We start from the raw sequence: 12,007 nt of genomic DNA on the forward strand, positions 1-12,007 counted from the left end.
TTAGGCAGGGTTTAGTCTTGAAAGGTGTTAGAGACACAAAAGTCCTTTTAAGGACTATTATTTCATCTGGCTGCAATATATATTATTAGCGCAACCTGCGCTAAATTGCGTGCAATTGTTTGGCCGCTGCTCACAGTGACACAACCTCTGCTACATCTGCTGACAGTTACATTACATGCGCTGCATCTCCTGTATAACGTTTGCGCATCCAAAATATCTGTGACATTCGGTGTAATTTTTTCTTAGCCACTAGTGACAGCGACATTACCTGCGCTACATCTCGTGTATAACGTTTGCGCATCCTAAATATCTGTGACATTCAGTGTAATTTTTTTGCCACGGGTGACAGTGACATTACCTGCGCTACATCTCCTGTATAACGTTTGCACATCCTACATATCTTTGACATTCAGTGTAATTTTTTCGCCGCTAGAGACAGCGACATTACCTGCGCTACATCTCCTGCATAACATTTGCGCATCCTAAATATCTGTGACATTTAGTGTAATTTTTTATTAGCCGCTAGTGACAGCGACATTACCTGCGCTACATCTCATGTATAACGTTTGCGCATCCTAAATATCTTTGACATTCAGTGTAATTTTTTCGCTGCTGGTGACAGCGATATTACCAGCACTACATCTCCTGTATAACGTTTGCGCATCCTAAATATCTGTGACATTACATAGTAACATAGTATATAAGGCCGAAAAAATACATTTGTCCATCCAGTTCAGCCTGTTATCCTGCAAGTTGATCCAGAGGAAGGCAAAAAAAAAAACTGTGAGGTAGAAGCCAATTTTCCCCACTTAAGGGGGGAAAAATTCCTTCCCGACTCCAATAAGGCAATCAGAATAACTCCCTAGATGAACGACCCCTCTCTAGTAGCTATAGCCTGTAATATTATTACACTCCAGAAATTCATCCAAGCCCCTCTTGAATTCTTTTATTGTACTCACCATCACCACCTCCTCAGGCAGAGAGTTCCATAGTCTCACTGCTCTTACCGTAAAGAATCCTTTTCTATGTTTGTGTACAAACCTTCTTTCCTCCAGACGCAGAGGATGTCCCCTTGTCACAGTCACAGTCTTGGGGATAAATAGATGATGGGAGAGATCTCTGTACTGACCCCTGATACATTTATACATAGTAATTAGATCTCCCCTCAGTCGTCTTTTCTCTAAAGTGAATAACCCTAATGTTGATAATCTTTCAAGGTACAGTAGTTGCCCCATTCCAGTTATTACTTTAGTTGCCCTCCTCTGAATCCTCTCCAGCCCTGCTATGTCTGCCTTGTTCACAGGAGCCCAGAACTGTACACAGTACTCCATGTGTGGTCTGACTAGTGATTTGTAAAGTGGTAGGACTATGTTCTCATCTCGGGCATCTATGCCCCTTTTGATGCAATCCATTATCTTATTGGCCTTGGCAGCAGCTGCCTGACACTGGTTTTTACTGCCTAGTTTGCTGTTTATTAAAATTCCTAGGTCTTTTTCCATGTCAGTGTTACCCAGTGTTTTATCATTTAGTATGTACATTCAGTGTAATTTTTTCGCCGCTGGTGACAGCGACATTACTTGCGTTACACCTCGTGTATAACGTTTGCGCATCCTAAATATCTGTGACATTTGGGTTAATTTTTTCGCCACTGGTGACAGCGACATTACCTGCGCTACATCTCCAGTATAACGTTTGCGCATCCTAAATATCTTTGACATTCAGTGTCATTTTTTCGACGCTGGTGACAGCGACATTACTTGCGTTACTACTCGTGTAGAACGTTTGCGCATGCTAAATATCTGTGACATTCAGTTTAATTATTTCGCCCCCGGTGACAGTGACATTACCTGTGCTACATCTCCTGCATAACGTTTGCACATCCTAAATATCTGTGACATTCAGTGTAATTTTTTCGCCGCTGGTGAGAGCGACATTAACTGCGCTACATCTCCTGTATAACTTTTGCGCATCCTAAATATCTGTGACATTCAGTGTAATTTTTTTCGCCGCTGGTTACAATGACATTACCTGCGCTACATCTACTGTATAACGTTTGCGCATCCTAAATATCTTTGACATTCTGTGTAATTTTCTTGCCGCTTGTGACAGCGACATTACCTGTGCTACATCTCCTGTGTAACGTTTGCATATCCTAAATATCTGTGACATTCAGTGTAATTTATTTGCGCATACACTTACAAAACCTGCGCTGCTGTACGTGTGACATACTTGAAATCATATATACCATTTAACATGCTCAAGGCGAGCAGTAAGGGACGGGGAAGTGGCCGTGCTGCTGATAATGCATGCAGAGGCCGTGGCCCTGGGCGCGGTGAAACTGTGCCTGCTGCCAGAGCACAAGAAACACACTCATCCACGATACCTAGCTTCATGTCCCAGTTTGCACGGCAGCGCAGGAGACCACTCTCAAAGTCACACCAGTGCGACCAGGTGGTTGGTTGGATTGCAGCGGATAATGCTTCCAGTCGGTTAAGCACCACCCTGTCTTCCACAAAGTCCATTAGCCAAGAGTTTGGTCAACAGAATCCTCACCCTGATCCTCCATCCTCCCAACATGGAGAGTATTGGCAAACAAGTGATCCCACACTCAGATATTCCGAGGATCTCTTTTCATCGCCATTCCTTGATTTGGCCCTCTCGCCAAGCCCGCTTGAAGAGGGACATGAGGAGATCTTGTGCACTGATTTCCAAACTCTTGAGCATCCACAGTCAGAAAAAGATGACGGTGGGGAACGGCAATTAGTGTTTTATGAGGTGGATGATGATGATGAGACACAGTTGCCAATAAGTCAACGGCAATTAGTGTTTCAAGAGGTTCATGATGAGGATGAGACACAGTTATCAATAAGTGAGGTTCTTGTTAGGTCAACAAGTCAGGAGGATGACCAGAGTAAGGAAGTGGAAGAGGAGGTGGTGGACGATGAAATCACTGACCCAACCTGGAAAAGTGGCAAGGCGAGCAAGGACAGCAGTACAGAGGGGGAGGGATCCGCAGCACCGCAACAGGCTGTGGGGTGGCAAAAGGGAGAAGGTGAGCCACACCAAACAGGCCCGCAACTGTTCCCCGAAGCACTCCCTTGCGGCAATCTAACTTGCCATGGGGTAGGTGTTCCGCAGTCTGGCGCTTTTTTGAGGAAAGTGCAGACGATAAAAGAATTGTCATTTGCAACCTGTGCCATACCAAAATGAGCAGGGGCGTGAACACTAGCAACTTTACCACCACCAGCATGATCCGCCACATTGAATCAATGCACCCTAACAGGTGGGCTGTACGTCTGGATCCACAATCAGTGTCTGCGGGTCACATCACTGCCTCCTCTTCCCCTGTGTTACGTGCTGGACAATCCCCTGTCCAAGACGTAGGCCCGGATGCCTCCCGCCATGCACCTGCACCTTCACAAGCACCATCAGCTAGCACATCCACTTCTATGTCCCAGCGCAGCGTACAGATGTCCATACCCCAGGCCTTTGAATGAAAGCGCAAATACCCAGCCACCCACCCACGGGCCATAGCACTAAATGTGCACCTTTCCAAATTGCTGGCCCTTGAAATGTTGCCATTTAGGCTTGTGGACACTGAGGCTTTCCTCAGCCTAATGGCCGAGGCCGTCCCTCGTTACTTAGTCCCCAGCCGCCACTATTTTTCCCAGTGTGCCGTCCCCGCCTTACACCAGCATGTGTCCCGTAACATCACCCGTGCACTGACCAACGCAGTTATTGGGAAGGTCCACTTAATGACTGACACATGGACAAGTGCTTTTGGCCAGGGACACTACATTTCCCTGATGGCACACTTGGTGAACGTTGTGGAGGCCGGGAGCAAGTCGTACCCTGTGATGGCACAGGTGCTACTGACGCCAAGGATTGCGGGCCCCACTTTTATAAGGATTTCTGCGACCACCTACATTAGTGGGTGCAACCCCCCTTCTCCTTCTCCACATCCTCCTCCACTTCCACTTCTGAATTCTTATCTTGCAGCACCAGTCAGCCATCAGTCAGTAGCTGGAAGCAGTGTAGCACTGCAGTGGGGAAGCGGCAACAGGCTGTGCTGAAATAAATTTGCTTAGGTGACAAACAGCACACCACCGCAGAGCTGTGGCAGGGTGTAAGGGACCAGACTGAGCGGTTGCTCTCACCACTCAACCTACAACCAGGCATGGTTGTGTCTGATAATGGCCGTAACTTGGTGGCGGCTTTGGAGCCCAATTTTCCTGAGCTACTGGTGACAGTGCACCGGGTATGTCCCCATTTTTCGAAAGTCACCAAAAGCTGCCACCGGTCTGGCAACGCTCAGCAGTGCTTGCAATTGCCAGCTCACTGACTGTTGTGCGACGTGAGCACGCACTGGAACTGGCCAGGCTTTGTGAGCAGCAGAAGGCAGTAGTGGAATACCAGCAGCAACATGGTCGTCGCCTTTCCAGTCAGCTTTCGCTTTTCAAAAGCGACGAGTGGGCATAGATGTCTGACCTATGTGAGGTTTTACGCAACTTTGAGGAATCAACACAGATGGTGAGCGGCGATGCCGCTATTATCAGCGTAACCATCTCACTTCTGTGTCTACTGAAACGCTCGCTGCTCACAATGAAGGCGGACTCTTTGCATGTGGAAGAGGTGAAAATGGGGGAAGACAGTACACAGTGTGATAGCCAGACCACCCTCAGTTCGTCTTCGCGGTGCAAATTGGATGATGATGATGATGAGGAGGAGCCGGTTACCTCTGCTACAGAGTGTAGTACCCATGGAAGTTTAATTCCATCTGTTTAGCGTGGATCGGCCGAAGAGGAGGAAGAGTATGAGGAGATTGAGATTCATCCTCCTGATGAGGACAGCGAAGTCGTGTTTGTTGGGACTCTGGCACACATGGCTGACTTTATGTTATGCTGCCTTTCCCCTGACCCTCGCGTTATACGCAATTTGGCCAACACCGATTACTGGTTGTTCACCCTTCTTAACCTCCGCTACAAAGAGAACTTCTCATCTCTCATTCCTGTGGTGGAGAGGACTAGCAAAATAGTGCAATACCAGAAGGTCCTTGTGGAAAAATTGCTCCAAAAATTTCCAGCTGATTACGCTGGCGGCAGAATACCTAAATCCTTGGGCAACCAAGGAGGAGACAAGGGGAACACACAGCAGTTCCAACAGAGGCAGGGCAACACTCTTCAAGGCCTGGGACAGTTTCATGACACCCCGCCAGCACCCTCACCCTGATGCGTGGCCTAGTGTCACAAGGAGGGAAACGTTTTGGAAAATGGTGAAGGAGTACGTAGCAGACCGTGTCAGCGTCCTCAGTGATCCCTCTGTGCCTTACAACTATTGGGTGTCTAAGCTGGACACGTGGCACGAACTGGTGCTCTATGCCTTGGAGGTGCTGGCCTGCCCTGCTGCCAGCGTTTTGTCAGAGCAGGTATTTAGTGCTGCTTGGGGCATAATAACTGATAAGCGCATCCGCCTGTCAACTGAAAATGCTGACCAGTTGACTCTTATCAAAATGAACAAGGCCTGGATTGCCCATGACTTCTCAACTCCACCAGAGGAAAGCGGCTGAACATAAAGGCACTTTAAATGTGGCTTTTATACTGTATTCCCATGCACCCCTTCCGCCACAAAAAAGATTATATGGTTTAATATTCCTTTTCTCGTCCTCCTCCTCCTCCATCATATTAACATGATTATTAGGCTTCCCTCGCTCCTAATGTTTTAGAGGGTCAGCTGAGCAGCAGACCCTCACCCTAATGTTTTAGAGGGTCACCAGCAGGCCCTCACCCAAAAAGTTTTAGATGGTCAGATCAGCAGCTGGCCCTCGCCCCTAATGTTTTAGATGGTCAGATCTGCAGCAGGCACTCGCCCCTAATGTTTTAGAGGGTTAGCTCAGCAGCAGACCCTCACCCCTAATGTTTTAGATGATCAGAGCAGCAGCAGGCCCTCGCCTCTAATGTTTTAGAGGGTCAGCTCAGCAGCAGGCTGGTCTTCACCAGAAGAAGATTAAAGTTTTAGAATGGCCCAGCCATAGCCCAGACCTGAATTTGATAAAAAATCTGTGGGGTGATCTGAAGAGGACTGTGCACAGGAGATGCCCTCGCAATCTGACAGATTTGGAGTGTTTTTGCAAAGAAGAGTGGGCAAATCTTGCCAAGTCAAAATGTGCCATGTTGTTAGACTCATACCCAAAAAGACTGAGTGATGTAATAAAATCAAAAGGTGCTTCAACAAAGTTTTTTTTTTTGTAATTACACATTAATTTTGTGCCATACATTTTTTACAATTACTAAAAAAAATATAAAATATATAAATCTAATTTAACCTCTATTTCCTGAAAAACGTTGTGATAGGATTTGTTCTCACAGCTTCTGCATCATAGCCCAGAACTTTAACCACCACACTACGGATGTAGTAGGGCTAACACTCATGATTTATGAGATGTGTTATCTAAACTAAATGCGTTAAGACCTTCAATTGCTTTTCAATGGCTTTTATCTCAAGATAATGCGATGAGCTAAAAAATTTGAGTTGAGAGCGTGAGTGCTAACCCTGCTACATCTGTATATAGCTACATAGTCACTAAAATTAAAATAAAATATGAGACTTCTACTGTATTGGTCTCAGTAGAAGATTCTTGGCTGTAATGTAGAAGGTTGTGAGTTGTAATCCCGCCAGAAAATTTTCAGAAATAGAGGCTAAATTAGATTTAAATAAACTGGGGTGTCCCCAAGCACTGACTCCACATATGGACATAGCTATATATGGGGTCAGAGCAGGGACTCCTAAGCCGCAGACTCACACTGGGGGATTCCCTCACTATACAGCGATCTGCTGCATACAAATAGAGGCTAAATTAGATTTAAATACACTGGCTCGTGCACACACGGTGTTCGCCGAGCATAGCAATGCTCGAGCCGAACTGGTGATCAGCCAAGCATGCTCGCGCAACACTAGTAATTATATTAGCTATAAGACCCCCCTTCCTTCTTTTTTATGTATGCCACTGCTTGTGGGTTGCTTAAAAAATAAATTTCTACATTGCTGCTTTCTCCTACAAGGGATGAAGAGTGAACAAGCATCAGCAAGCCTTCCTGTGGAGTATCATGAATCAATGTTATTGTTCACTAGGGGTTTATATTCTATAAAAAAATCAAGTACCCCGTTTTATTGTGCCTTCATTGGCCCTGCAGTGTACAGGACATAAATGTAGTTTTTGCCATCTATTAAAGGGGATATCCCATGCCTAATGTAAAAAATGAAAATCAGACATCATATAGTACACCACAATCGCTTTCTAAAAAAAAAATAGAACCAGCCCTCTACCTCACATGGATCCAGAGATCTCCCTTTTCATTGGTCTGCTATATTTTTTATCAAGCTGGCATTTCCCTATTCATTGCTTCAATTGCTCTGTTAGATTAATTTCAGGCTGGCAGCTCAGGGGGAGTCTCATTTCTCAGGGGTCGTGTCTGTTCTGCTGTATCTCTGTAACTGTCAAAGCTTCTAACAGTAGATGGGGCTGGGGGCAGTTATAGGATATCACTGAGCATGTGCGACCACCTCATGGAAATGGATATAGAAATAAGGAAATGAACAGCAGGTGGTGCTATTATGCTATATCTTATTGAATAATTTAGTAATACTACATTTGTAATTATATGCAGTTGCAATATTATTCAGATCCAGGTGCTGGTTTTAAAAATGTACAATAGTTTTTGTAGGGTGACCCCTTTCATAGGACCTCCAAGTATTGATTCCATCTCTCTTCAAAAGTTAGTTTTCTCAGTCAACATTGGCCTTTATTCAGAACCAGTTTTTATAATTGCTTAAATGAACGTTTTCAAGCCGACACGCTGTGCTGCAGTATGACACTAGATAGCAGGCAGCTGAATGTTTGCGCTTCTTCCTTCTGATTGCATATTTGTGTGTTTTTCTTATACATTTAAATATATATTATTTGGCAGACACTGTTATGAAGGAACACTATGAATGGGAAATGTACATCAAGGCCATTACATGCCGTTAGCGGCATTGAAAGGCATTGCTGCTAAAAAATGATGAAAAGCAAAAAGGTCTATTATATTCTTGCCTCCCACAGCTTGGGAAATCTGGCATTGCTGTTCATTTTGTTCTATTGTTTGTTATAAAAAATAAAAAAAGCTCATAATTGAAGAATAAGAATACAACGGGGTTAGTTAGGATGCTACGTACCTTTCCTATTATGTCTGCAACGTTTGGAACAGGCTTTCCTCTTTGATGTCTGAAAGTAGGTGGACTTTGTCCATCCCAGTCTTGCAGCTCCTCGATGCTCTTAAGGTAGAGAAGTGCCTTCAGACCTGTGCAGTAGTCATCGATCACGGTAAAGTCTTGATTTTGTATGGCACTGCAAACCTGAAGATAATCAGAAGGGAAAATGTTAATACAAGGATCTCCTACACCGTGTTCCAAATTATTAAGCAAATTGGATTTAAAGGGGTTGTTCAGAGCTGAACCCGGACATAACCACTTCTTCATCCAGGCAGCCCCTCTCCATTGAGCATTGGAGCATTTCATGTTCTGATGCTCTCCCTTGTCTTACGCTGAAACGCGCAGGACAAGGGCTTTTTCAGCACATCTGGTGACGTATCGGGTCTCCCCATGGAAATGCTAGGCGGGGGCTTCTGCCTAGCAGTGAGCATGAGGAAATCACCGGCACTAATGAGTGGGCTTTAGCACTACCCTAGCCTGTAAAACAGCAGTTAGATCCCAATTGATCTAACAGTTATCCCCTACCTGTGAATAGGGAATAATTTGGAATAACCAAAACATTCTTTTGAATATTTTTCACTTCCTGTTATGCAAATTAGATTATACAAGCCAAACTAGAAGGGCACCCATCTTTAGAAAGCTTTTCCGAGTTCTTACCCCTCATCCTTTTTTTTCCCACCCCCCAAAAAATAATAAAATGTATACAATTCATAATATGTAGTCCAAAATTTATTTTTTTGGCTTGCCCGACAAAGGGGAGGGAAATTTTTTGGCTTAGAATAGAGGAGCACCAAATGACGCCGAAATTCAGGTGCAAGATTCTGTCACATAGTAAGCCACCTAATAAGTACTATAAACCTACACTAGACTAGACAATGTAAAGGTTTATCATCCAGTATCAGCTACTTGATAAATCTGGTGCACATTAAGGCTGTCTATTTTAACGGGATAATGTATTTAGTCTCACAGAAGGCATGTATATTTAAAACTTATTTCATAGTCACAATTAAAGAAGCTCAAACAATGAGCTCGTCTTCACCCCAAATAAAAAAATCTCAATAGATCAAAAACAAAGAGAAAAAAAGCCCCAAAACAAAAATAGAAAAATATCAAACAGAGAGTGGTGGGATATAGGCAGAAGGGATCCTGTCCCTGTGATGTCCCTAACTATTGCCTAAACCTAGAGATAAACCCTGATGGGTGTACTCTGGTCCCGAAACTATTTCTACTTCTCCTTAGTATTACCCTAAGAAGATTCCAATGCGTTTCCCTTTATTAGATTCATTAGAGGATCAATTGGTGGGTGATTATATTTACTATAGTGAATACGATGCAAAAAAATTATAATAATTCAATATATTCTAGGACCATCCAAGATTCTAACTTGTGATTGGATATAAACTATATCCCGCCCTCTGGATCAGCTTTAAAACCACTATTACGCCACCTTCAAGAGTGGCCATCATTATGGAGTCACCACTACCCCACAATCCCTACCGCACGTAAATGGTCCAGTTGGACCTTGATTCTCTTACTTGTTGGACTCTTACCAGTTGGACCTTGATTCTCTTAATTGAAGCTACACACATGTGAATAATTGTCGTTTATAATGACAGGATCGGTTTATCATGTGGTAACTGCCCTATATATTTATGTATTTTTTTTGCACCATCAGGGTGTATCTCTGGGTTTAGGCAATAGTTAGGGACAGAATCCCTTCTGCCTAAATCCCACCATTCTCTGTTTGATATTTTTCTATTTTTGTCTTGGGGCTTTTTTTCTCTATTGAAATTTCTTTGATTTGGGGTGAAGACAAGCTCATTGTTTGAGCTTCTTTAATTGTGACAATTGAAAGTTAAGTTTTAAATGTTCATGCCTTCTGTGCGACTACTTTGATTTGCATGATACAATAACTATCTGAGATTCAAGTTTTTTGGGATAATGCAACTTTTTACTCTCATTTTTTGAAGTGTCTGTTAGGCCCCTTTCACACGAGCGTGACGTGAACGCATAGCACCCGCACTGAATCCTGACCAATTCATTTCAATGGGTCTGTGTACATGATCATATTTTTTCACGCATCAGTTCTGCGTTGCATGAAAAACGCAGCATGTTCTATACTCTGCGTTTTTCACGCAGCCCTGGCCCCATAGAAATTAATGGGGCTTCAGTGAAAAACGCATTGCATCCGCAAGGAAGTGCGGATGCAATGTGTTTTTCACTGATGATTGCTAAGAGATGTTGTTTGTAAGCCTTCAGTTTTTTATCACGCAGGTGAAAAACGCATCAAAACGCATTGCAACCGCGTGGAAAAAAATTTAACAACACAATCGCAGGCAAAACTGACTGAACTTGCTTGCAAAATGGTGCGGGTTTTACTGAACATACCATGAACGCATCCGGAGCCAATCTGTTATGCTCATTTAAAAGAGGCCTTAAGGCTGGGTTCACACGGGCGTGACGGATTTGTTCAGGATGCGTCCTAGGTGTATTGCGGCAAACCCGCGCGAGTAGGTACGCAATTGCAGTCAGTTTTGACTGCGATTGCGTTAAGTTGTTCAGTTTTTATCGCGCGGGTGCAATGTGTTTTGCACGCGCGTGATAAAAAAATGAATGTGTTACCTAGACCCGAACTTCTTCACAGAAGTTCAGGTTTGGGTTAGGTGTTGTGTAGATTGCATTATTTTCCCTTATAACATGGTTATAAGGGAAAATAATGGCATTCTGAATACAGAATGCTAAGTAAAATAGGGCTGGAGGGGTTAAAAAAAAATAAAAAAAAATTAAACTCACCTTAATCCACTTGTTCGCGCAGGCAGCATCTCTTCTGTCTTCATCTGTGAGGTAAAGGACCTGTTGATGACGTCAAAGCGCTCATCACATGGTCCGTCACATGATCCATCTCCATGGTGATGGATCATGTGATGGACCATGTGATGAGTGCAGTGACATCATCACAGGTCCTTTACTTCACAGATGAAGACAGAAGAGATGCCGGCTGCGCGAACAAGTGGATAAAGGTGAGTTAAATTTTTTATTTTATTTTTTTAACCCCTCCAGCCCTATTTTACTTAGCATTCTGTATTAAGAATGCTATTATTTTCCCTTATAACCATGTTATAAGGGAAAATACTAATGATCGGGTCCCCATCCCGATCGTCTCCTAGCAATCGTGCGTGAAAATCGCACCGCATCCGCACTTGCTTGCAGATGCTTGTGATTTTCACGCAGCCCCATTCACTTCTATGGGGCCTGCGTGTAAAACGCACAATATAGAGCATGCTGCGATTTTCATGCAACGCACAAGTGATGCGTGAAATACACCTCTCATGTGCACAGCCCCATAGAAATGAATGGGTCCGGAATCTGTGCGGGTGCAATGCGTTCACCTCACGCATTGCACCCGCGCGGAAATCTCGCCCGTGTGAACCCAGCCTAAGGGTTGCAATTTTTTTTTCCTGCAATAAATTTACAGAATGTTGCACCCCATTTGTTACATTTGTTGCACTAAATGCCTATGGATGTTTTCAGACTGAAGTCTGATCACATTTTTTCTAGAGGTTTCTGATAGTCTGTATGCCACCTGAGGACTGGAGTACAATTATGGCTTTTTGGTAAAAAATTTGCAATAAAATAATTAGAGATAAGCTAATCGAAGCTGACAAAGTGGAATTCATTTAGATTTTTAGGAAAAATTTGATTTGCAATGAATGTGAATTTCCTCGCACTTCGTGGTAACGAATCGCGTTTTTTCTAAAAT

The 12,007-nt window shown here is 43.8% G+C and overlaps 1 protein-coding gene across 1 annotated transcript in view; it reads right to left on the reverse strand.

Moving 5' to 3' along the window:
• Positions 1-12,007, reverse strand: part of DPYD (dihydropyrimidine dehydrogenase) — a 1,571,083-nt gene that overhangs the window by 187,070 nt on the left and 1,372,006 nt on the right. Inside the window, exon 20 of the mRNA XM_040406865.1 lies at positions 8,212-8,391. Coding sequence (XP_040262799.1) covers positions 8,212-8,391 — 180 coding nt within the window. The remainder of the gene's footprint in view (positions 1-8,211; positions 8,392-12,007) is intronic.

Source organism: Bufo bufo, chromosome 9 (genome assembly GCF_905171765.1).
Source record: "Bufo bufo chromosome 9, aBufBuf1.1, whole genome shotgun sequence".
In the NCBI taxonomy this organism is placed as follows: domain Eukaryota; kingdom Metazoa; phylum Chordata; class Amphibia; order Anura; family Bufonidae; genus Bufo; species Bufo bufo.